Below are 24,794 nucleotides of genomic sequence, written 5' to 3' on the forward strand. Positions count from 1 at the left end.
CCCCTGCGTGCCGCCTTCCCCCCCTTACTTGCTGCAGGCGGCCCTCCCTGCGCTCCCCTGCCCCAGCTCCCTCCACCTAAATGCTGGCGGCGACCAGGGCGGCAGAAGATCCGGCCGCCGCTGTCACTGCCGAAGAAAATGGCGCCCCCCAAATGCCAGTGTCCTAGGCGACCGCCTAGGTCACCTATATGGTTGCACCGGCCCTGGCTGGTCCCCAAGGATCCACACAGGTCCATAGGGGCAGACCCATGCCTCCAGGACTCCTACACTGGGCCTTCAGGCACCAGCAATCCATGGCTCCCTGCAGCAAGTCTAGCAACTTTGTGCAACTTTGTGTGTAGAGCAGACCTAATAGTATGGTGAGTGTAGATATGGGACTGGTTGCATGGTTGAATATCATAAATGACATCTCAGTAGTCAGATAATTCTTGATCTCACTATGACTAGGGTAACATAGTTTACTCCCTACTTTTGCATGGGGCACAAGTAGTTCATAGGGCCTTTCACCCTTAAACCTAGCAAGACTGTCTCCAATATCTGTCATCTTTTAAACCACTTTACTTTGGAACTGGGTGACCAGCCAGACATACTTCTGGCTATTATTATAAAGCCAAATTCTGTCTGGCTTCCATTGGCTTCAGTACTTGCCATGTGAGCACACAAAACACAATTAAGTTGTCCATTTGAATCACCCATAGCAAGAAGTGAAGGTAAGCCTGTCCCCTAAAGGGGATAAACGTTTCTTTGATGCTATAGACCTTTCTGTAAAACACAGAAGCACTAAGCCTACTCCAGCCTTGTGCTGACATCACAAGAAGCAAAATAAAATAAGCCAGTAGGAAAAAATATCAGTGTTTGCAAAATGGAGAAGAATTAAATTCATAATGAAGACAGTCAGTTGCCAACTCTCACAAATTTAACATGATCCTTGTAGCATGTAGTGGGTTTTTTTAAAGGCCCACCTTCTGGAGTCATGTGATTACATGAAAAAAATTAAAAACTACGTTTCTAGTCGTTTAGGGTTTGAGAGAGAGAGAGAGGCTAAAAAAACAGAAAACAAATAAAAAGAATCCAAAGTGATTTTTTTTTAATCTCATGGTTTTAAGTCAATTTAATTATTTGGGGAGGTGAGGAAGCCTGGCACATAATTTTTGAACACTTGGGGTAGGCAAATCTGCTTATATTATAAACTATGGGGAAAATAAACTATAGAAAGCAGCTGATAGTGTCACTTAAGTTACAAAGTGCAAAACTTACCTCTCCTATCCACATTATGAATCTCCTCTCACTTGCCGTGTGGCATAATATATGCACATATGTCATGTGAATATCATGTGTATAGTCTGCATTCATTCCGTATGTAGAGTTCCCATTGACATGCACTGAAGTGTTACAGAATATATAATATAGGATTGTGCTACAAACAAGAAATACACAACAGAAAGGAGAGCTCTGCCTTGTTTTTTTTGGGGGGAGGGGTTTGGGGGGGGTAGTTAATATCAGAAACCTCGACTCTTTAGGCATTTACAAACTAACCATGCAAATGATTTCCCTGCAACTACATTTGACAGCAGAAAACAGATTATTAATTCACCCTCAAGAAAAGCAAAATAAGTGTTCCTAAAAATAACAGAATTTATTCTCATTGTTATACTATATATCCCATTGTCTTTTTCAAAATATCCCCAGTGACACATTTCTCTGTGTTGTGTTATTGAGCTGAAAATTAGCTGACAGTCTGGTGGCTGTTTAATGACATACATATCTCATGTCCCTTGTGCTTTTTGCTTATGGACAGTTAAGAGTAAAAGACCAGCCAGTCACCAGTTCTGAGTCTGGGAGTCAGATTGTATTGCCTCAGAAACATGGGATCATCGCCCTAATCAGGAAGTAGAAAACTGAGATGTTGACCCTGGTCTGATTTCACTTGCACTCATTCACTCAGATGTGACTTCAGTGGAATTACAGTATTCTTGACTTACACCCGTGCAAGATCAAAATAAACCTGGATAATCTTAATTCTATGAGGTCTTTTATTAATAAAATAATCACTCGTTAAAATGATTAAACCTATACATAAGGTAGCGTTGCCCCTTTTTAACCCGAGCGATTAGTCAAAGTTCAGAGCTATGAGGGAGCTTGAGGTAGAAGGAGAAATTGGTGGCAGCCAGCTATTTCTTTTGATGCAGTCTTGTTCATTTACAAGGAATGCACAGAGTCCTGTGTCTCGGAACACAGAAGGAACCAAGAATAAAAGGGAGCAGTTTCTTAGCTTACCAGCACCCCCAGACCTCTTTAGCCAACACTAGACTTAAAAACTCTCTAGCTTTTCCCACTCCAGCATCATACCACTGTGCTTACAGGCTCCTGCTTGGCTTTTCTTGCCACTTTTCCTCTGCCTCTCTCTCTGTTCTTCTTTATGACCTCAGCACTACCTGAATGTTCTCTCACTCCCTCCCCAAAACAATACGCAGCCCAAAAGCTCCTGAGGGGGATCACACACTCCTGTTGTCTTAGGTGAGGCATATGTTTATAGTTATGTTAATAGAAGGGTAAGTTAACACCTATCAACCTCAATGGCGTTTTAACCTAACACATAACAAGCTTTCACCCACTTCATAACAGTATCTTCTTTCTGATGTTATGAGATTTTACTAAATTTATTATTGCACTTTTAACATTGAAACATAGGAAGGCTGTATCAGTATCATATTGGCATATGAGGTATGGCTATACCTCTGATATGGGAATTAAGAAAAGAGAGCAAGGTAGAGGAGAGAGTAGGACTGGATCAAGGGCATATCTTAAGAATGAATTTTAGTCTCTAGAAGCTCATCCACCTATAAGCATAGAGGAAATGCAGCATATTTATTTGTGTTAAAACTCCAAAACATAATTTACAACTGTTAGAGAAGTGAGTGTAGATTTCACTAATTAATGAAGAAAATATGATTTGCATGTTCTGACTGCTTCAAACATGCTGAAAAGAAATCCTTCAGGAAGAGATTCTGCTCTGTGACAGCAGTATGAATCCAGAGCATTGGATTTGTGGAGCTACTCCAGCTTTAATGGCTGTAAGCAAGAGCAGAATCTGGCTCTTAATCCTTAGTATTATGGAGAAAACTTAAATGATCTTGCTGTACAGAAACAAGCCTGAGACACCAAGAACAACAGGCAATAGAGGAAATGCCTGGGGAATGCTCACAGATTAATAGGGATAGGCATGACTGGAGATTTTGGATGTACTTGAGGTGAACAATTACACAGTAACGCAAATTGGGAAGTTTACTTTGAGTCAGGTCGTGGCTGCCCCAATGTACCTTCCCCCTTCCATGTGACTCTGCTCAGGGGCCAGCACAATCGGTGTGGAGAGAAGAAACATTTTGAAGCTTGATTATAGAGCCATTGCCTCTCCACTGGCCCAATGCAGGTGCAGTACATGCCATTCCCTTTCCTACGGTGCTAAAGCTACTGCTTCCTGGTATACTCTGGGCAGGACCAGCTCTAGGCACCAGCAAAGCAAGCACATGCTTGGGGCGGCACAATTTCAGGAGTGGCATTCTGCTCCCAAATTTTTTTGGGGGGAGGGGGAGGTTTGCTTGGACAGTTCCACTCTCAGAGCTTGGGGTGGCAAAAAACCTAGAGCCAGCCCTGACTCTGGGGAGGAATTCTTGACAAGTCAGTGAGTGTTCCTCCTACAATAGTGTCTAGAGGCCTCTGAGATCAGAACCCCTTTATGCTAACTATTGTACTTAAACATAACAAGAGACTGCTTGAAAGAGTTTACAGCCTAGACAAGCAAAGGAAGTATTATTATCATACCCATTTTACAGATGGGAAAACTAATAATAGAATACCAGGGTTGGAAGGGACTTCAGGAGGTCATCTAGGCCAACCCCCTGCTTAAAAGGAAACTAATCCCCAGACAGATTTTTGCCCCGGATCCCTAAATGGCCTCTTTAAGGATTGAGCTCACAACCCTGTGTTTAGCAGGCTAATGCTCAAACCACTGAGCTATCTCTCCCTGAGATTCACAGAGAGATTAAATTATTCACTGAAGAAGCCAGTATCAGCCAGGCGTTGCATGCAGTTTTCCTAAGACCAGTTCAGTGTCTTAACTACAAGACCAGCTTTCCTTTCAGCTAGATGAAGTCTCGTTTCAAAATACTTGAAACTCAAACGGTGACTATCTGATATCTAAAATCATAATATGAGAAATTCTGATTGGATCAGCTACTCTATGCACTTCCGGTGCTGCACAGCTGCTTGTGGAATGTTCCAAAACCCCACAAGGCAGTCAGTAGCTCAAAGCCATTGTCTGGCCTTTTGCTTGGGGCAGAGAAGGTGATCATATTGAACAGTGCACCCCACACCGAAATTGCATGATGATTCTAGAAAACCTTAACCAACAATTCTTTTGTTGTGCTTCAAGAAATTATTCTTCCTTCCAAGGTAAACAATAAGTGAGACCCAAAGTGTTATCACTGCATGTGTTTTAATATTTGCACAATTGCTACTTTCTGGCTGGCTTATGTCACCTTGCTACAAAATGGCTCATTGTAACTCATCTCCAAGACATGGAAATGTTTTGCTTTATATTCATTTAGATATATTTATTACTTTACTGAGCTCTGAATAACAATAATGATATTTTACTATTGCACTTTTGCTCTACTGAAAGAATGACATATCTATGAAGGCTATACTTAAGGACCAGGCCCTGTGCTAGGCGTCTAAAAGACGTGTTCAACTGACAGCGTTATCACTGGCTTCCTGAGTGAGCTGGACAGGTCACTTTCTCTCTCTGTGGCTCAGTTCTCCACCTGTGAAATAGAGTTTATCATATTACTTTCCTCCCACTCTTTGTCTTGTCTGTTTTGATCGGACGCTGTTCCTGGTAGGGACTTTGTGTGTTTGTGTGTGTACGTCTAGTGCCTAGTTCAATGGGGCCCCAATCTCAATTGTGGCCTCTGGGCACTACTACTATTACTGTAACACAAACAATAATGCTATCTCAAATCTCCCTCCTCCAGAAACTGCATAACTCTATGATCTCCATCCATGTCCAGTCCACCACAAGGAAAAGTGACCTCCAATAGGAGCAGTAGCTGTTCTTCAGCAGATCTTTGTGATGTGTGCCTTGTAGAAAGTGTAGTATTTTACTCACCCACTGTGCACTCATTTTTTCAAGAACAGGAGATAAATCTACACCTTTGAGGACACATCTATAATATAAATTATAGTGTGCTAGAGTCAGCTACAGCTGTATTCACACATGGTTATAATAAACTATCCTTGTCCAGTGTAATCAGAGATTTCATATAAATAACTATGCTAGCTGAACTATGCTATGTGATTGTAAAGTACGCCACTATGCAATTTGTAGATTGGTTTCTTAATGGGGTTGCAACATATTAGGGGTGGCTACCAACAATGTTACAACAGGATTACACACACTTAGAAGCAAATAACTAGGAAATAAAAAAAAACTGTAGTCCCAATGCTAGACATCTGATACATTCACTTACACATAAAAAGATCCTAACTAGAGTTTCACTGATAAGTGGGGAACAAATCCGGCAATCCTTACTCAGGCAACACTCCCATTATTTGGCTCTGTGTTAGCAAATAAACTTCTGTATCCGTACAACACACAGCCTGGTATAGCTGTTTGATTTACTAGTTGATGAAGCAGAAGAGGCTGGGTTGTGAGAGAGAAACACTTTAAATCCAGGTATTGGTGCTGAATGAAGACGAAACATTTTTGTTTGTGGCTGTCATAAACAGATAGTTAAGGGTTAATGTCTCTTTTACCTGTAGAGGGTTAACAAACAGGGAACCAAAAACACCTGACCAGAGGACCAATCAGGAAACAAGATACTTTAAAATCTGGGTGGAGGGAAGCCTTTGCTTGTGTTTTTTGGGTTTTGCTTTGTTCTCTCTGGGTCCTGAAAGGGACTAGACATGCAACCAGGTTTCTTGCCAATCTCCCTGCTACAGTCTCTTATATATTCAGAATAGCGAGTATTAAGTAGAAAGGCGGTTATAGTCTTTTGATTGTTTTCTGTATTTGCAAATGTGTAATTTGCTGGAAGTATTTTAAATTGTATTTCTGCTGGGGGAGGCTTTTCTCTAGAGTTTATAAGCTAAAGGACCCTGTAATATTCCATCTTGAATTTACAGTGATTATCTTTACTCTTTCTTTCTTTTATTAAAAGTTTTGCTTTTTAAGACCTGTTTGATTTTTTTCCCCTTGTTGAGGCTCAAGGGAATTGAGTCTGTGCTTAACAGGGAAGGAGAAGGGAGGGGAGAAGGGTGGAATCCCTTTGTTTTAGATTCATGGAGCTTGAATCTGTATTGCCTCTGGGTGAGGGAGAAAGGGGAGGGGGGAAGGGACATTCCTCCCTGTTTTAAGATTCAAGGGGTTTGAATCACAGTGATCTTCCAGGGTAACCCCGAGAGGGAAAGCCTAGGAGAGGCCTGGTGAGGGAAAGAGTTTACTTTCCTGGTGTTAAGATCCAGGGGGTCTGGGTCTTGGGGGTCCCCAGGGAAGGTTTTGGGGGGGGACCAGAGTGTATTAGGCACTCCAAGTCCTGATTGGTGGCAGTTATAAGATCTAAACTGGTAATTAAGCTTAGAGGAATTCATGCTGGTACCCCATTTTTTGGACTCTAAGGTTCAGATTGGGGAAATATACCATGACAGTGGCCAAAACTTTTCAGTTTTGGGGGTTTCAACTAAAAGCAGAAACTTTCCACAGAAAGCAAACACCTTCCAATAAACACGGTCATTTTGTCAAAAACCCAATTTTCCATCAGAAAACAGTTTGGATGCAACATTTTTGACCATATACCTTTTTTCATAGCAAAGGTAATGCTGAAATATTGGGAATAAGTATATTTATATTTTGTATAAACATTCTCGTATCCAAGCTGCTCTGGTTTGAGAGTTCCCTTTAACTTAATCTGTATAAACAAAAGTCATTGTTTTCCTCCTTTCTTTCAAGGCTACTGTCTAATCCAATTTATGTATTTATAGTCACACTCATTACCTGTGTTTATGAAAGAAAGACATAGCTCTAAAGAGAACTGCAAACATTATAACTTTCAGATGAGTCCAATTCTTCTTTTTTTTTTTAAGCTAGCTGTTGTGTTACCCATTTAAATTTATCACGTTCTACCTTTTTAACAGGAGGAAACTCTTCTACGGGCACGGGAGGAAGACGAGAAGAGAAAAGAGATCACTAATCATTTCCAGGGCACACTGAGTGATATCCAGACTCAGATTGAGCAGCAAAGTGAAAGGAACATGAAACTATGCCAGGAGAACACAGAGCTGGCCGAGAAACTGAAAAGCATCATTGATCAGTATGAACTCAGAGAGGAGGTGAGACTACTAAGGCATGCAGCCTCCTTGAGGTAGGGAGAGGCAGGTTTTGAAGTGCATGAGGATTAGATTTATTGACACCACCCCATCCTCTCAATTTGCTATCATTTTTCTTCTTCATGAGGCTTTTCTGCGATGTGCAACATGGATAACATTGTCAAGGTTTAATAGCACATTGCTGTTTAATCCAGACTGTATCAGAAGCAAGTTAGTGCTTCAACCCTTCTCTGGCAGCTGCAGATTAATAACAAATGTAAACCAGGGACACTTGACACTTGACATCTGAACAAACTCTAGTGTGCAGACATGACTTTCACTATAAAATCTGCAGTAAAAAATATATATAGATAGCATATTATCCCTTCAGTAAATATTAGAGCTATTGAGAAAATTTCAACAAAGCTTCTACATTTTCTACATTTTCAAACTATGCTGATTTTTTTTCCTCATCTTTAGTAAATATCTCAACTCTTGACTTTTTGGGACTCTTTATTGTTAATTAGTATGTTCATTGTGGTTCTCAGTCCAAATATATGCACTAAAAACAGAAAGTAAAGTGACATAAGTACTGTGTACTTCCAGTCTCAAATGCTGATCCACTTTGAACTGAGCACATCCATCTAATTATTTTAAAATCTTATTGTATCATGCATGAGACCATCCCCTGAATGAACTATACGTGCATTTGAATGGTTTTTATCAAAATAAAAGGAAATTTTATCTAAATGTGGCATTTATAGACCCATCTCATAAGAGATTAAGAATTCAGAAATTTTTCCCAATCCAAATTGGAACAAAAAAATAAAAAAAATGTTAATGAGCTAACAATCTGAAACATTTTTTGGATCAATGTCAATTCATAATTTCAAAATGTTTTGTTCTGATTTAGACTTTATTTTTTAGACTAAATTTACTAAAAGTTTGAAATGTAAAGTCCTTTCAAACCATAAAACAGAAGTTTTCTATTAGAAAATGTCAAAACAGGATGTTTTTGACTACTTCAAAACTTTTTTCTCAAAATTTTTCTTGTGGACAATTTTGGTTTCATAAATCAGCATTTTCCCACACACAAAAAAGTTACATTGGAAAATTCCCAACCAGCTCTAATGATTTACTCAACACAGCAAGAGTCAGGTGGGCCATTGCTGAGAATTCTTTTGGGAGAGGCTGCTATAGAGTCATAGATTCAAAGGCCAGAAGCACCATGAGATTATCTAGTCTGACCTCCTGTATATTTCACCCAGTAATTTCTGCATCAAACCCATGTTATGTGGTTGAGCTAAAACATAAGTAATTACCAGGAGGAAACAATGGCCAATAAGGGCTCAACCCCACAAAGTGCTGAGCACTCTAGCCTGAGCCAGTAAAGTACTGAAGCACACGCTGAACTTTACATGTGTGTGTGTAGTCCCATTGCCTCAGCAAGACAGCCCATATGCTTAAACTTAAGCATGTCCTCAAGTACTTTGTTGTGTCAGGCCAGAATGCTCTGCACCTTGCAGACTGAAGCCCAAAGGGTCCGATCCTGTTTAGAGCTCTGTCCAGATGAATCCCTGCACCCACACTGAGCTATTTGCAGGGTTGGGGCCTAAAATCTCTGTTTTCACTTTATAGGATCAATTGGCTTTTAAGTTTGAATTTAATATGCTCCATCTGTCAAAATCTTAACCAGTTAACAGCACCAATAAACTGTGTTATGCATATTCCTCATCTAATGAGCAATCATTTGAGATATGAGTAATATTTTTGATTATACTAATGAGTTTATATGTGGATAATGTACATTCCAATGCACAGTACTGGAAAAGGTCCCCAGGACTTTTTTGTTATTATAAATTTAAACTAATACAAACTTGGTTTCACTTCTAGAGAAAATTCTGGTACAATTCTGGTACAATTTGTTCTTAGGACAAGCAATAGGCTGGGAATATTTGGGGTTTCCATTTGTAGAGCCCTTCTCAGATACAAAAATTGGATCTGCATCCAATAGGTGATCTACAAAGATGGTAAGCAATACAACTGCATCTGCATCCACACCCGCAGATGTAAAGTAGATATCCATGGATTTGCTGGGCTCTATCCATTTGCAGTATTTTGGCCTTTATGCTTGTTCTAATAGGCAGCCATACGTGTGTGAGCATGCAGGTTTGTACATGTCACTACATCTGCAATTTCAGCACAGCAGAATTTGTTTTCTTGCAGCAACTTGATAAAATATTTAAGCACAGAGAACTTCAACAGAAACTGGTGGATGCCAAGTTGGAGCAGTCACAGGAAATGATGAAAGAAGCAGAGGAGCGACATGAACGAGAAAAGGAATATGTACTTATCTATCTAATCTGTCTGCTCATTTGTCTGTCTGTCTTTAGATAAAAGGTGGGCCCAAATCATCCCTGAATACCGTTTCACCACTATAATTGGCTCTGCAGGTCTGAGTGTGATAGAGTGACAGGGCAGTGTGAGGGAAACTGTCACGGCTCTTGCCTTTGGTGTGACTGTACTATAGATACAGGAATGCAGTCTCCAGGGCTGCCAGATTGCCACCTTTTCTTAGTGCATGGCTAATTCATCAGTCATGGAGCCAGATCATGCTACCAGTCCTAAAGCACCAATCCCCATCAATCCCTGCCAAAGACGTTTCCCCATATGGCTCTGATGACCCCACTGAATGTACCTGAATTCCAGTTGGTCCCAGCTGCTCATCTGAAAGAGTAGAGGGTGTCTCCTGTAGAGGTTGCAGGCAGTGGCGAGCAGAAAGGCCAATGAAGGAGTTTTGAGTGTATCATCCAGTAGTGAAATCAACAGGTGCTGAAAGTGGAAGCCCTAGAAGTGCTGTCCCTCTCAGAATGTGAGCCCCAGAGTTGTCACCTCTGCTGACTCTGTCTAGAAAACCCTTCTCCAAAAGCATTTTAGCCAGACTATATGGACCTATTTCTGTTATTTCCATTTTTTCATGAAATAGTGAAAAATCAACATTCTTTGTACATGGTTTTCAGAAGAGGGGAATTTTCTTTGCAATTCTCCTGTATGACTAGCACTTATGAAAAAGTAAGCTCAAGAAATGGTTTAATTAGCTATAAAATTATAAAGGAATGGGCATATAATAATACATGTTTATGCTTACATAATTTTATGAACATTAACTGAATTAATGCTTGCAGCCTGCCTTTGAGGTAGACAAGTACATATTATTACCACTTGGTAATAATACAGCCCAAACTCAGTCAAAGATGTTAAGCGACTATATAGGCACTGACTCCATGGGTGCTCCAGCCCTGGAGCACCCACAGAAAAAAATTAGTGGTTGTTTAGCACCCACAAGCAGCCAGCTTCTCCCTCGCCCCAGCATCTCCTGCTCACCTTCTGCCCCGCCGATCAGCGCCTCCCTCTCCCTCCCAGCGCCTACCGCCCACCACAATTAGCTGTTTCACGGCATGCTGCAGACTCTGAGAGGGAGGGGGAGGAGTGGGGATGGGGCACGCTGTGGGGAGGGGGCGGAACTGGGCAGGCGGGCCTGGGAGCTTGGGGGAAGGGATGGGATGGGTGCAGGGCCTGGGTTGGAGTGGGGGCGGGAAGAGACAGGATGGGGGTGGGGGTTTGGGGGAAGGGGTTGGTGGAGGTATGGTCTGGGGTGGAGTGAGGGTTTGAACGCACACACCCTCCGGCCCAGAAGAAGCCGGCGTCTATGAGTGACTGGCCCAAAGCCATGTAATGAGTCAGTGTCAGAGTAGGTTTGGTACACTGGAATTCATCATTCACAGTCCTGTATCCAGGCTGCAGGACTATACTTGTCCTCCACCTGAATCATATTGCACACTACTGAGTTCAAGGCACCATGCTATTAAAATATATCTAATTAAGGCATTTATAATGCAGCCCTCTTAGGATGAGCTCAGTAGTATAGAAGGGCAAACTTCAATCACAGACAGCACTTTCTGGAAACGTCTTTCAGGGACAGAACTATCTTACAACGCTCTATGTACCAGTTTGCAGAGCTCTCCCCATCAGTTTTGCCTTAGGTTTTTAGCTTTTTCAAGTTATTTTTAACAAAGTGTTTTTATTCTTATAGTTAGCCAGTTAGTCTTTGAATTATAATTTTTGTCTTAACTTCAACACCATAAATGGTTTACTTGCCCCAGCACAAAACCTCTTTACCTCACTCAGCAAGAGCTGCGGGGTCTACAAAAATGTACAAGGAGGTGTAACTAGTGGTGTTCCCCAAGGGTCTGTCCTAGGACCAATCCTATTCAACTTATTCTTAAATGAACTAGAGAAAGGGGTAAAAAGTGAGATGGCAAAGTTTGCAGATGATACCAAACTGCTCAAGACAGTTAAGACCAAAGCAGACTGTGAAGAACTTCAAAAAGATCTCACAAAACTAAGTGCGCAACAAAATGGCAAATGAAATTTAATGTGAATAAATGTAAAGTAATGCACATTGGAAAAAATAACCCCAATTATACATACAATATGATGGGGGCTAATTTAGCTACAACGAGTCAGGAAAAAGACCTTGGGATCATCATGGATAGTTCTCTGAAGATGTCCACACAGTGTGCAGAGGCAGTCGAAAAAGCAAACAGGATGTTAGGAATCATTAAAAAGGGGATAGAGAATAAGACAGAGAGTATATTATTGCCCTTATATAAATTGATGGTACGCCCACATCTTGAATACTGCATACAGATGTGGTCACCTCATCTCAAAAAAGATATACTGGCACTAGAAAAGGTTCAGAGAAGGGCAACGAAAATTATTAGGGGTTTGGAACGGGTCCCATATGAGGAGAAATTAAAGAGGCTAGGACTCTTCAGCTTGGAAAAGAGGAGACTAAGGGGGGATATGATAGAGGTATATAAAATCATGAGTGATGTGGAGAAAGTAGATAAGGAAAAGTTATTTACTTATTCCCATAATACAAAAACTAAGGGTCACGAAATGAAATTAATGGGCAGCAGGTTTAAAACAAATAAAAGGAAGTTCTTCTTCATACAGTTCATAGTCAACTTGTGGAACTCCTTGCCTGAGGAGGTTGTGAAGACTAGGACTATAACAGCGTTTAAAAGAGAACAGGATAAATTCATGGAGGTTAAGTCCATTAATGGCTATTAGCCAGAATGGGTAAGGAATGGGTCCCTAGGCTCTGTTTGTCAGAGGGTGGAGATGGATGGCAGGAGAGAGATCACTTGATCATTACCTGTTAAGTTCACTCCCTCTGGGGCACCTCGCATTGGCCACTATAGGTTGACAGGATACTGGGCTAGATGGACCTTTGGTCTGACCCAGTACAGCCGTTCTTATATTCTTATGAGGGACATTTGTGTAGTGACATTTTTAAAAAGTGCTCTGAATATTAAACAAACCCTGAAATTCGAAGCACCAGTGCTTTGAGCAAATGTGGCATGCAGTATTATGAAGCAGGTTTCTCCAGTGGATTCCTACTGCTCTAACTTCCCCCAAAATCTTGAGCACTCAGCCCAGCTATTGAGGTCAGACAGCAGGGCCAGGATTTATTTAATATAAGTACCAATTGAGAAAACAAGTTAGTCACCTAATAAAAATTAATTGTCTAACTGACCGAGCCTGCAGGCCCCACACTCAGCTTACTGGAGTTTGTCTGTAACACAATAACGTTTGAACACTTCATCCGATCAATTCCAAAACTCCCAGAAGTGTTCTAGGTATCAATGAGCAGAGCCCTAATTATCTTGGTGAAAGTGGAAAAGCCTGATTTCTACTGTGAGAGGAAAACCAGTGTCCACTTGGTGCTGCAGGTGGCGGAATCGCTCTGGCAGCCCGTGCTGATGCTGACACAGCACCCGCAGCCCCTTCAGACACTGCTCTCTCTCGTGGGCTGTACAGCTTAGCCTATAGAAGGAATGAAGAGTGTGATCCTCTAGTAAAAATGTAACATTTAGTATTATGTGTGCTTCTTTAGTGGTTAGCACAACCTGAGAATGTGTTAGCAAACGGCTTCAATGGCCTATGGGGGGAAGGATAGCTCAGTGGTTTGAGCATTGGCCTGCTAAACTCAGGGGGCCAGTTAGGGATCTGGGGCAAAAATCTGTCTGGGGATTGGTCCTGCTCCAATTGGAGCAGGGAATTGGACTGGATGGCCTCCTGAGGTCCCTTCCAACCCTGATATTCTATGATTATTCACATCCCTGAGAGACATAAATTTTCTCTCTATTGCTTTAAACACAGCTACTGACTCAAGCTGCAGAATGGAAGCTCCAGGCAAAAATGCTGAAGGAACAGGAGACCGTACTACAGGCCCAGGTGAAGTTGATTGCATGGTGTGCCTTTGCTCATTTTTAGTCCGCGCACCACATTCCAGGTAAAGTATTCCAAAAGCTTTGTATGTATTCTCCCTAAGCCTCCACTGTACTAATGGAATCAGGCTATATTCATGCACGTAGTAGAACAGTGCACCACACTGGAGGGTTTGCATGTGCATACAATACTGAGCCACAAATCTCTATGCTGTAATACTGTTGGATGCCCATACCGCTATACTCACCATAACTCTTCTCAGCCGAGACCTACACGCCCTCTGAGGCTCCAGTCCAGCAAAGCACTGAAGCACATACTTAACTTTAAGCACATAAGTCGCAGTGAAGTCAGTTGTTAAGCACGTCCTTAAGTGTTTTGCTGGAATCAGGCCTGAATGCAGAATTCTTATTAACTTCCATGGGAGTTCCAAGCACAGAGTGCTCATACAAATGGGCCTTTTGTGCTTTCTGCTCAACAGGACATAAAACAGAGTTTGAAAACTACATTAAAATGAAATTTATTACACAAATTATCACACAGATGAGGCTGGAGTGAAATGCAATGGCAGCCAAATAACATACAACTAATACAAAAACATACAACAGTCACTTCATCACACAGAATGACACAATACCAGACCCGAAATGTGGGCACATAAGATGTATATACCAAAAAGAGAAAACAGCAATAGATTTGCCTAGCCTTATGGAAATACCTAATGGAAATATTCATAGAGAATGATCTTCTTTTAGGGTTTAAATGAGAATTACCTCCATTTAGTAGAATTTTTAAACCAGCCTATAGTACTCTATAGCCCAGAGAGAATTCACTGTTAAATGCTGGTGGTCCTCAGAGTGCTTGCTGGAGACCCCTGGAGAGCTCAGAACAGGTCTGCCAAACACAGTGGTGAAAACCGTGACAATGATACTTGTCAATGGCTCAGTACTTCGTCTGCACTGGTGAGCTTCCATTGTTATAATCACCAGGCAAATTGCACAGGCTATAGCTATGGGGGGAAGTTTTATGAAAAACTGTTGTAGACAGAGCCTCAGAGACTTGGGGACTACTTATGGGCTAGAACGTAATTTTATACTCTGCCCACAGTAAAGGGCAACATCTTCCCAGGCGCAGCTCAGGGATGGCGTTGTGACTCAGAACATCAAAATTCACTCCCTCTGGATGAGAAGTAAGGTATTTATCCCTTTTCATAGAGTACATATCCCCTGCTCTGTACTTTGCCAACTATTCTGGCCTGCAAGTAAGGGGAAGCAAAGCCAGGACTCCTCCCACTCCACACCTTCTCTCTGCCCAATTGTTCACAGTGTATAGCACTGGGTGTGTAAAGCCGGGTCTACTCCTGTAGTCAGACTCACAATCCAAGTAAGGTGACCTAACATCCCTGCAGCCAAGTAAGAGCTGTGACAGTCTAGCCATCAGTCAACAAGGTGAGAAGGATATGGTCCTTTATGCAGTTTTTCAAAGGTTAAAATAAGCAGAGAAGAAACTGAAAAATATTAAATAAACGTATTCGTTTATGGACATCAATTTGATAGGTTCTCCAATCGGACTGCACAGGCCTCCTGAGGAATCAGTCCCCAATTTTCTTTGAGTGTTTTTAATTAAGCCTTTATGTTCAGCTAGAAAGAGTTTTGTCTATCAGCCAGACCTCACTTGCCAGTTTAATGAAATTGAACATGAGAGAATATATTAAACATGCATGTCAAGTGGTAATAAAGGAATCCACTCAAGCCTCTCTCGGAATTCCTTAGTTGGGGGTTGAGACCCTGATTTTAATGGGACTACTCACATGCTTAAATTAAGCATGTGCTTAAGTGTTCTGCTGGATTGGGACACAGGTGTGGGAGTTCCATTACTTTGACAACTGCATCCATTGGGAATGGTGCAATAATAATATGAGAGACAGCACTCCATTTTCTAGGGAAGATCCTGTGAGGTGCTGTGTGTGCACCCTCAACTCTCACTGAATTGAACGGAAGTTGAGGATGCTAGCACTTTGCTGACTCAGGCCCTTAAACAGTACAGTGTTCCTTATGCCAGAGAACTCTGCACTCCAAAGGATTAAAGGCATTTGGCATTGGCTCACAGAACATGCCCACGGTGGGGCTGTGGTGCTACTCAGCAGCATGACACACAGCCTCTCCAGGTGTGTCGCTTCTGTTGGCTCTTTTAGCTTTGTATTTTGAAACAAAGTGAAGGATAAAAGTTAGCCGAGGCCTTTAATGTATATTATTTTCTGTGTCAGAGAACAAATTGACTATAAAAAATCAAAGTGAATATAGCAAATTCAATGAACTAATGAGTCCTTCCTGTAATTCATCAACCAAAGATTAGAGAAGGGCCACTATCACACTGGGGACGTGTTAATTTAACACATTGCTCTTTTCTCATTCAATAGCCTCATTAGCAATATGGTGTTAAAATACCTGTTTCATATAGCACTATTCCTACAAATTCATACCTCTTTTACCACAGGTGTGCACTCTCAGAATTTGAATGAAACCATAGGACCACATGATGCAGTATAGTGGTCTTTGTCTCCCTAATCTGAGAATTTGGCACATGCTCCTGGGGAGAGGCAACTCTTACTGCATGTACCCTAGCACTATAGAACACATTTACTTGTTTATTACATGTCTGTACTCAGGTACAATATGAATGATTGTTATTTATGTTACTGTACTGCGTAGAGGCCTGAGCCAACGTCCGTACTAGTCACTGTACAATCCCATAGTGTAGTACGACTACAGTCTAACTGGGTGGGGAGGGGGAGTTCCAGCTGAGGTAGATATACATGTGCTAGTTCTGATCCAGCTAGCAAACTCGAAAAACCCAAGGATAGCTCAGGCAGCACAAGCAGTGTGAGGGGTTAGCCACCCAAATGAGTACCTAGGGTCCCTTGTGGGACTGTACTTCAGGCAGCTAGCCTGTCTCACCACCCACATCTCTGTAGCTACATGTACATTTTTGGCATGCTAGCTCGATCAAAGCTAGCTGCATACATCTATCCAAGCTAGAAATTACATCCCCCAGCTCAAGTGTCAATCTACCCTTAGTGAGAGACAGTCTCTACCCTAAAGGGCTTATAATCTAAATAAACAAGACAAAGGGTGGCAAGGAAACAGAGGCACAGTGACTTGCTCAAGACAGCAGCAGAGCTAAGATTAAAACCAAAGTCTCCTGACTCTCAGTCTAGTGCCCTGTACATATTGTTACAGCTGTATTAGTATTGTTAAGCATCTGATTAACAGCTCTGTCTACACTGCATCATTAACCCAAGTGACTGGCACCTAAATTTGACCAGTCACGTTACTTTAGCTGGGGTGCAATCATCCCCACTGCACAGCCCTCCCCGTGTTACTGTGTGCTCCCTGTTTTCTGCACTCAGCCGGGTGTGTCTGGGGGCATAGCCTGTGGTTCTTTGTGCCAAGATGTTTTAGGATTCTTTCCCAGCCAACTATGCCAATTGCAGGAGAACTTGTCTGTCGTTTGAGAGGAATTGTGAGAAGGACATTGGAAGACTATTGGCACTTGTATGATTTTGCCTGATCTTCACTGTAAAGTGAGTGGGTTCCAGTCTGAGCATCCCAGCTAGGTAAGCGAACCTGTGCTTAAAGCACCTCCAAGCCCATGTCAGAGGGTTTTGGGTGTGGACAGTAGGAGAGTTAAGGCGAAAACCTACGTAAGAGCCTTGATTAACTGTGCAGTGTAGACATCCATCCTTAAACCATCCGTCAGATCCCAAGGGCATGATACTCAGAAGACTCACAGTTCCCATTTGAATTGTGGGAGCTTATGTCATTAAAAAAATCAAACATTTGCAAATACTAAGGGTCTCCATGACCACTTGCCAGAGCCACAAGTAATCTGAATATAAATTTTATATAGGTTTAAAATCAAAACTAAATGCACACAACTACAAATAGTGTTTGGTTATGTTTTATCTCTTCCTTGATAGCTAAGTAGAAATTGTTTGTTGTTGGCACCAACCAAACCGAAAGCTTTTAGTTAGTTGACTTAGTCATCTCCCTGCAGGTACAGGAGAGGTCAGCCTCTGGCCACGTTTAAATTCTGCAGGCTGCTTCTGAACTTTAGGTTGCACATTGGACCACCCTGCCTTGGAAATTGTATGTTATGCCAAACTCTCTTTTGTTAACAAGAGCTGTCAAGCTGGATAGTTGAACTGTGTTGGCTGAACATTCCTGTGGAATCAGAATGTAATATTTCAATATCATCTGCTTTTCTTTTGTCCAGAAGTGTAGATAAATATAATTTATCTTTCACGCCATGTATTTCTTTGAAGTTTTAGTAGGAAACTGCTTTCCCATTATGGAAAGGGGGAAGAGAACAGAACCTACGTAATTCTTACAGGAAAATTAACTTTAGACAGGCCAAAATTTTCAAGAATGTTTACTGATTTGGGATACCTCCATTTTTGGATTCACAAGTTTGAGCCAAGATGGTCACCCAGAAATTGAATCATACACGTATGTCTGCACTGCAATGTAAGCCCAGGATTAGTAGAACTTGAGTTAGCAGACCCTAGGTTAACAAAGATGCCTAGGTCTGGGCATCTGCATTCAACTTGAACCCTATTTTAGGAATTGTTGAATTCTGGGTCCCAACCTGGGAGTCTAGAATCTACACTGCATTATGTGGGCCTGAGTCCAACCACCCAAAACCGAGACTTACTAGCACCGTCCCAAAATGGGGCTGCTCTAGCCCTCTGTTCTTGGTGCAGTGTGGGAATACTTGACTGTCCACCAATTTACTGTCTAGAGGACAAAGAAAATCAGTCCATGGGATTGTGGGATACTTTTGGTAGACTCCCAGAGCATGAGTCCAGTAGGGCTGTCTATACTGCAGAGCAATAGGCCTAGAACTCTGGGTCCCAGCTTGACTCAGGCTCAGACCCTTCACCCCCGTAGGATTCTAGGACCCTGATTCCAAGCCCTGGATTACTGTGATTTGTATTTGGCAGAAGTGGTGCTAGAGTTAAATCTGAGTTCAAACCCTGGGCCTACACTGCAGTGTAGACATACCGGCAAAGTCAGAGGCCAGCTCTAAAAAATGTGGCGTTACTAATTTCAGGTGTACTTTTTCAAGGGTAGTAAAAGCAGATTAATAATGAAATATGGACCCTAACTGCTGGCACATTGAAATAGCACTTTTCTCCTGCTTTGTTGCTGGGCCTCATGTGTGAACAGCAAAGTGAAATTGACAAGAGACCTTGTTACTCTGCTTTTGCTGGCCCTGCCTGCAGCTCCACTTCATGTACAAACTACAAAGTAAAGCTGACTAGATTCCTTCTCAATTCACTCTGTTGCTTCCCTGTGAAGTGGCACAGCAGATGGGATCAGGGAGTTGAGTAGTGAGAGGAGCCCAGCTAGGTGGTGCAGGAAGGGGGAAAGCAACCAGACAACATAAAGGTGTAGGGAGGAAAGCAGAAATAAATAAAATGAGCACACAATGACAAGGACAAGAAACAAGACTCGGAATAAAGTAAAAAGGAAGGGTAAAAAGGAAAGGAGAGAAAGGGAAAAGATTTAAAATAGCAAAAGGGTAGAGAGAAAAAGAAGCAAGAACAATTGGGAGAGAGGATAGAAAGCGAGATCAGTGGAGGAGAGTGAAGGAGGAGACACAAACACATGGATAAAAATAGGGAAGTCAGATAAAAGAAGGGACGGAAAAGACAGAAATGGGCAGGAAATATGTCACTTTGGGACAAGCCGCTGCCAACTGAGGTTCCCAGCTGACACAGGTCTACTATGCCTTTGTTACAAATGCTTCTTAAACTGCCCAGGCCACACTTGGCATTTTGGAAGACATCACAGTTAGGACTCTGAGCCCTCGGGTTCTTTACTAAGTTTTACTACTCTCTGCCCAGTGGCCCTTAGAAAAGCCAAGTAGGTCAACATTTTTGAAGTATCTACTTATTTGGAGTTCTTCCAATTTTGGGGTACCCACATGCCACTTTGAGCCTGATATTCAGAAAGCTGAACACTCACAGTTCCCACATACTTTTGAAAATATTGGCCTCAATCTTTCTGCTCTTCCTCATTTTATTACTCTCTAATATAGGGATAATATAGTTCCCAACCTCATCAGGGTGTAGTGAGGCTAAATTCACTAATATGATGCTTTGAAAGCTGCTCTGCAAGCACAAAAGGATTATTATTGAATCATTGTCGTTCCCTTTTCATTTAATTAGCATTAAAATAAGGTGTATATTCATTCAGTTTGCCCACATGGAACTTCTGAAACTGATCTGTTTGTTCCTGTGTATGTAGCTTACTCTCTATTCTGAAAGGTTTGAAGAATTTCAGAAAACACTGACAAAAAGCAATGAGGTGTTCGCCAGTTTCAAACAGGAGATGGAGAAAGTGAGTAGCATGTATCATTTCTAAAATCTGACACTTTCCATTTTGATACATGGTTCTCCTTTGTGATCATTTATCTTTGGATTGGGACATTTCTGTACGCTTGGGTGAAACAAACTAATCCAAGTTTGAGTGGGATGTGAGATGGGCTCAGGAAGACCAAACATATTGCAATATTGCTTTGATACTTTGTGTACATTTCTGATTTATGTCATATAATGTTTAATAGAAAAAGAGACCCACAACCTCCTCTTCACAGAAACTTATGGGACCAACTCCTCAGCTGATGTAATAGCCTTATGCCAGTTTACACTAGTTTGGAATCTGGCCCACTGTGTCTTAGCACTGGAAGTTAAAGCTTTTGCTCTCTTCTCCAGCAAAGAAATAACAATTGTGTGAAAGAATAATCAATGAACTACTTACAATCTAACCTGATGGCTCATATGATGGCCATTCAATACCATTTATGAATTGGCATAAAATGTTTAGTGTTGGCGTAAATATTTAAGGCACAATTCATTGTTGCCCTGCACTTTATGCAGCCATTCACCCCACTGCCAAGAGAGTTTAAAACACTACCTAGTCAGAGTTGTCCCCCCCACACTTTGCACTGGTGGTTTAAATGACTGCACAAAGTGCAACACAAGAGAGAATCTAGCCCTTAATTTTCATGTTCCAGGGGCTCAAAATTCTGAGGTCCTCATTGAGAAGAGCTCTAGTTATCTTGAGTAGGAATGAGGTCTGAGTAAAGACTGAAGGGAAGATTGTGGTATTTAGCTGTTGGCCTGTACTGAGAACAGTGCAGAAGTGATCATCCCAGAAGGTGCTCCATTAGGAGTTGTGCCTCGGGAGACACATACCGCACCTTCTCCCCTTAGCATAGCCAGCCAACTCTGCAGTCTGGGCAAAGGGTCAGGGCGTGGTCCCACCTCTTCCCCGTGCCCCTTTTGTGATGGTTTGCACTCCAGGAGCATGCTCAGGAGTTCGTGTCTGGACTAGTGCAGGAGTGCACAAAGGGAAAGAATCCCCATTCCTTCTCCTCTCCTGTGCAGAGGAAGGCACAGTCTAGTCCTGAGCAGGACCTCAAGTGGGGAAATCTTAGACTGATAAGGATGGAGAAAGAATCCCTGCCAAATACCATAAAATTCACTGTGAATTTAATAATGCAATCAAGAGGTGCTTTGTTTCTGTGAGCATTTCCGTCATCCCAAGAGGTGACAAGTAATTTCAGGAAGAGCTAGCAGCACTCAGTACCTCATAGAATCATAGAACTGGAAGGGACCTTGAGAGGTCATCTAGTCCAGTCCCTGCACTCAAGGCAGGACTAAGTATTATCTAGACCATCCCTGACAGGTGTTTGTCTAACCTGCTCTTAAAAATCCCCAATGATGGAGAGTCCACAATCTCCTGAGACACTTTATTCCAGTGCTTAACCACTCTGACAGTTAGGAAGTTTTTCCTAATGTCCAACCTAAACCGCCCTTGCTGCAGTTTAAGCCCATTGCTTCTTGTCCTATGCTTAGAGGTTAAAAAGAACAATTTTTCTCCCTTTTATGTACTTGAAAACTGTTCTCATGTCCCTTCTCAGTCTTCTCTTCTTCAGACTAAACAAACCCAATTTTTTCAATCTTTCTTCATAGGTCATGTTTTCTAGACCTATAATAATTTTTGTTGCTCTTCTCTGGACTTTCTCCAATTTGTCCACATCTTTCCTGAAATGTGGCACCCAGAACTGGACACAATACTCCAGCTGAGGCCTAATCAGCATGGAGTAGAGTGGAAGAATTACTTCTCATGTCTTACTTACAATGCTCCTGCTAATACATCCCAGAATGATGTTTGCTTTTTTTGCAACAGCGTTACATTGTTGACTCATATTTAGCTTGTGATCAACTATGACCCCCAGATCCCTTTCCGCAGTAATCCTTCCTAGACAGTCATTTCCCATTTTGTATGTGTGCAACTGATAGTTCCTTCCTTAATGGAGTACTTTGCATTTGTCCTTATTGAATGTCATCCTATTTACATCAGACCATTTCTCCAGTTTGTCCAGATCATTTTGAATTTTAATCCTATCCTCCAAAGCACTAACAAACCCTCCCAGCTTGCTATCATCTGCAAACTTTATAAGTATACTCTCTATGCCATTATCTAAATCATTGATGAAGATATTGAACAGAACAGGACCCAGAACTGATCCCTGCCGGACCCCACTCATTATGCCCTTCCAGCATGACTGTGAACCATGGATAACTACTCTCTGGGAACGATTTTCCAACCAGTTATGCACCCATCATATAGTAGCTCAATCTAGCTTGTATTTCCCTAGTTTGTTATGAGAAGGTCATGCGAGACAGTATCAAAAGCCTTACTGAAATCAAGATATACCTCATCTACCACTTCCCCCCTATCCACAAGGCTTGTTACCCTGTCAAGAAAGCTATCAGGTTGGTTTGACATGATTTGTTCTTGACAAATCCATGCTGACTGTTATTTGTCACCTTATTATCTTCTAGGTGTTTGCAAATTGATTGCTTAATTATTTGCTCCATTAGCTTTCCGGGTACAGAAGTTAAGCTGACTGGTCTGTAATTCCCCGGGTTGTCCTTATTTCCCTTTTTATAGATGGGCACTATATTTGACCTTTTCCAGTCTTCTCGAATGTCTCCCATCTTCCATATCTTTTCAAAGATAATTGTTAATGGCTCAGATATCTCCTCAGTCAGCTCCTTGAGTGTTCTAAGATGCATTTCATCAGGCCCTGGTGATTTGAAGACATCTAACTTGTTTAAGTAATTTTTGACTTGTTCTTTCCCTATTTTAGACTCTAATCCTACCTCATTTTCACTGGCATTCACTATGTTAGACGTCCAATTGCCACCAACCTTCTTGGTGAAAACAGAAACAAAGAAGTCATTAAGCACCTCTGCCATTTCCACATTTTCTGTTATTGTGTTATTGTTCCCCAGACTGCTCAATGAGTAATGGGCCTACTCCGTCCTTGGTCTTCCTCTTGCTTCTAATGTATTTGTAGAAAGTTTTCTTGTTTCCTTTTATGTCCCTAGCTGTTTGATCTCGTTTTGTGCCTTGGCTTTTCTAGTTTTGTCCCTACATACTTGTGTTATTGTTTATATTCATCCTTTGTAAATTGACCGAGTTTCCACTTTTTGTAGGACTCTTTTTTGAGTTTTAGATCATTGAAGATCTCCTGTTTAAGCCATGGTGGTCTCTTACCATACTTCCTATCTTTCCTACACAGTGGGATAGTTTGCTCTTGTTCCCTTAATAATGTCTCTTTGAAAAACTGCCAACTGTCTTCAATTGTTTTTCCCCTTAGACTTGCTTCCCATGGAATTTTACCTACCAACTACCAGAGTTTGCTAAAGTCTGCCTTCTTGAAATCCATTGTCTTTTTTGTGCTTTTCTCCCACCTACCATTCTTTAGAATCATGAACTCCACCATTTCATGATCACTTTCACCCAAGTTGCCTTCCACTTTCAAAGTCTCAATCATTTCCTTCCTATTTGTCAAAATCAAATCTAGAACAGCCTCTCCCCTACTAGCTTTCTCATAGGATTGGGCCCTAAGGAAATCAGAAGTCTCCCTATCCAGTGTTTGTATTTGTTCACATTAAAACACTAGTAAGACTGCTATTGGCTGCAGACAGTAATCTTTGCAGCAGAAAATGAGAGAGAATTGAGTGCTCAGTTTAGAAACTGGCCATTACTATTGGAGTAACCATTTTGTGTAGTCTGGGGCACCAGGGTGTCTCTTTTCTTCATGTAGATTTCCTTTGGGAAATATTAACTTTCCTTCATCACAGCTTTAACTATTTTTAACATGTATAATATTTTTTTAACCATGTAATACATTTTTCCTATTTTGGAGCACATGAGCATAAATGGCAGGGGGTATTCGTTTGTTCAAATTTCAACACTTGGGGAGTTGAAATTAAACCAATCTCTTGCTATATGTGATTCCTCAGCCATCATTCTTTGACAATGCTATATTCATTCTCATTGTAGTTATTGGTAACAGAGCTATAAGTAGAGGTTTAAGAAAAGATAACTAAAATGCTGTTCTAACTTCAATTAACATTTTGGATTCCTGCTGTGATTCTCTTCCTGCTTCTGTAGATGACAAAGAAGATGAAGAAGCTGGAAAAGGATACAGCTACGTGGAAAGCCAGGTTTGAGAACTGTAATAAAGCTCTATTGGACATGATTGAAGAGGTGAGAAACCTACTTTATAATTTTTTTCATATTTTCAAGTTAATTGGGGGCTGCTCCAAAGCCCACTAAAATCAATGGGAAAACTGGGCCCTTTTTCTTAGTATGTGTTGATAAGGTCAGGTCTTGGAAAAAAATCATATCTTTGAAGCCAAGATATTACTGAGTCTGGCTCTGCATATACTAACAGCTTGTCCACATGGGAAGTTAAGCCTAATTAATTAAGAGTGAATTTAAAGTGCATTAAACCCCCATGTGGATGCTCTCATTCAGAAGTGAAGTGGACTTAGGTCACTTTAGATTAAGGCCACTTGACTTCTGAAAGAAAGTGTCCACATAGGGGTTTAATGTGCTTTAAATAATGCACCTTAAAGTCAGACTTTTGGTTAATTCAGCTTAATTTCCAGTATAGAAGTCACTGGGGTCAACCATAGATTTAAATGTTCGTTATACAGAGAGATTGCATAGAAAATTAGTAGGGATATGGAAACTGATTCAGATAAAATA

At 41.4% G+C, this 24,794-nt stretch overlaps 1 protein-coding gene across 1 annotated transcript in view; it reads left to right on the plus strand.

Moving 5' to 3' along the window:
* The window catches only part of TXLNB (taxilin beta), a 57,571-nt gene that overhangs the window by 20,865 nt on the left and 11,912 nt on the right, over positions 1-24,794 (plus strand). Inside the window, exons 5-9 of the mRNA XM_050949645.1 lie at positions 7,192-7,386; positions 9,589-9,708; positions 13,591-13,665; positions 19,968-20,060; positions 24,195-24,290. Coding sequence (XP_050805602.1) covers positions 7,192-7,386; positions 9,589-9,708; positions 13,591-13,665; positions 19,968-20,060; positions 24,195-24,290 — 579 coding nt within the window. The remainder of the gene's footprint in view (positions 1-7,191; positions 7,387-9,588; positions 9,709-13,590; positions 13,666-19,967; positions 20,061-24,194; positions 24,291-24,794) is intronic.

This window comes from Gopherus flavomarginatus, chromosome 4 (assembly GCF_025201925.1).
Source record: "Gopherus flavomarginatus isolate rGopFla2 chromosome 4, rGopFla2.mat.asm, whole genome shotgun sequence".
NCBI lineage: Eukaryota > Metazoa > Chordata > Testudines > Testudinidae > Gopherus > Gopherus flavomarginatus.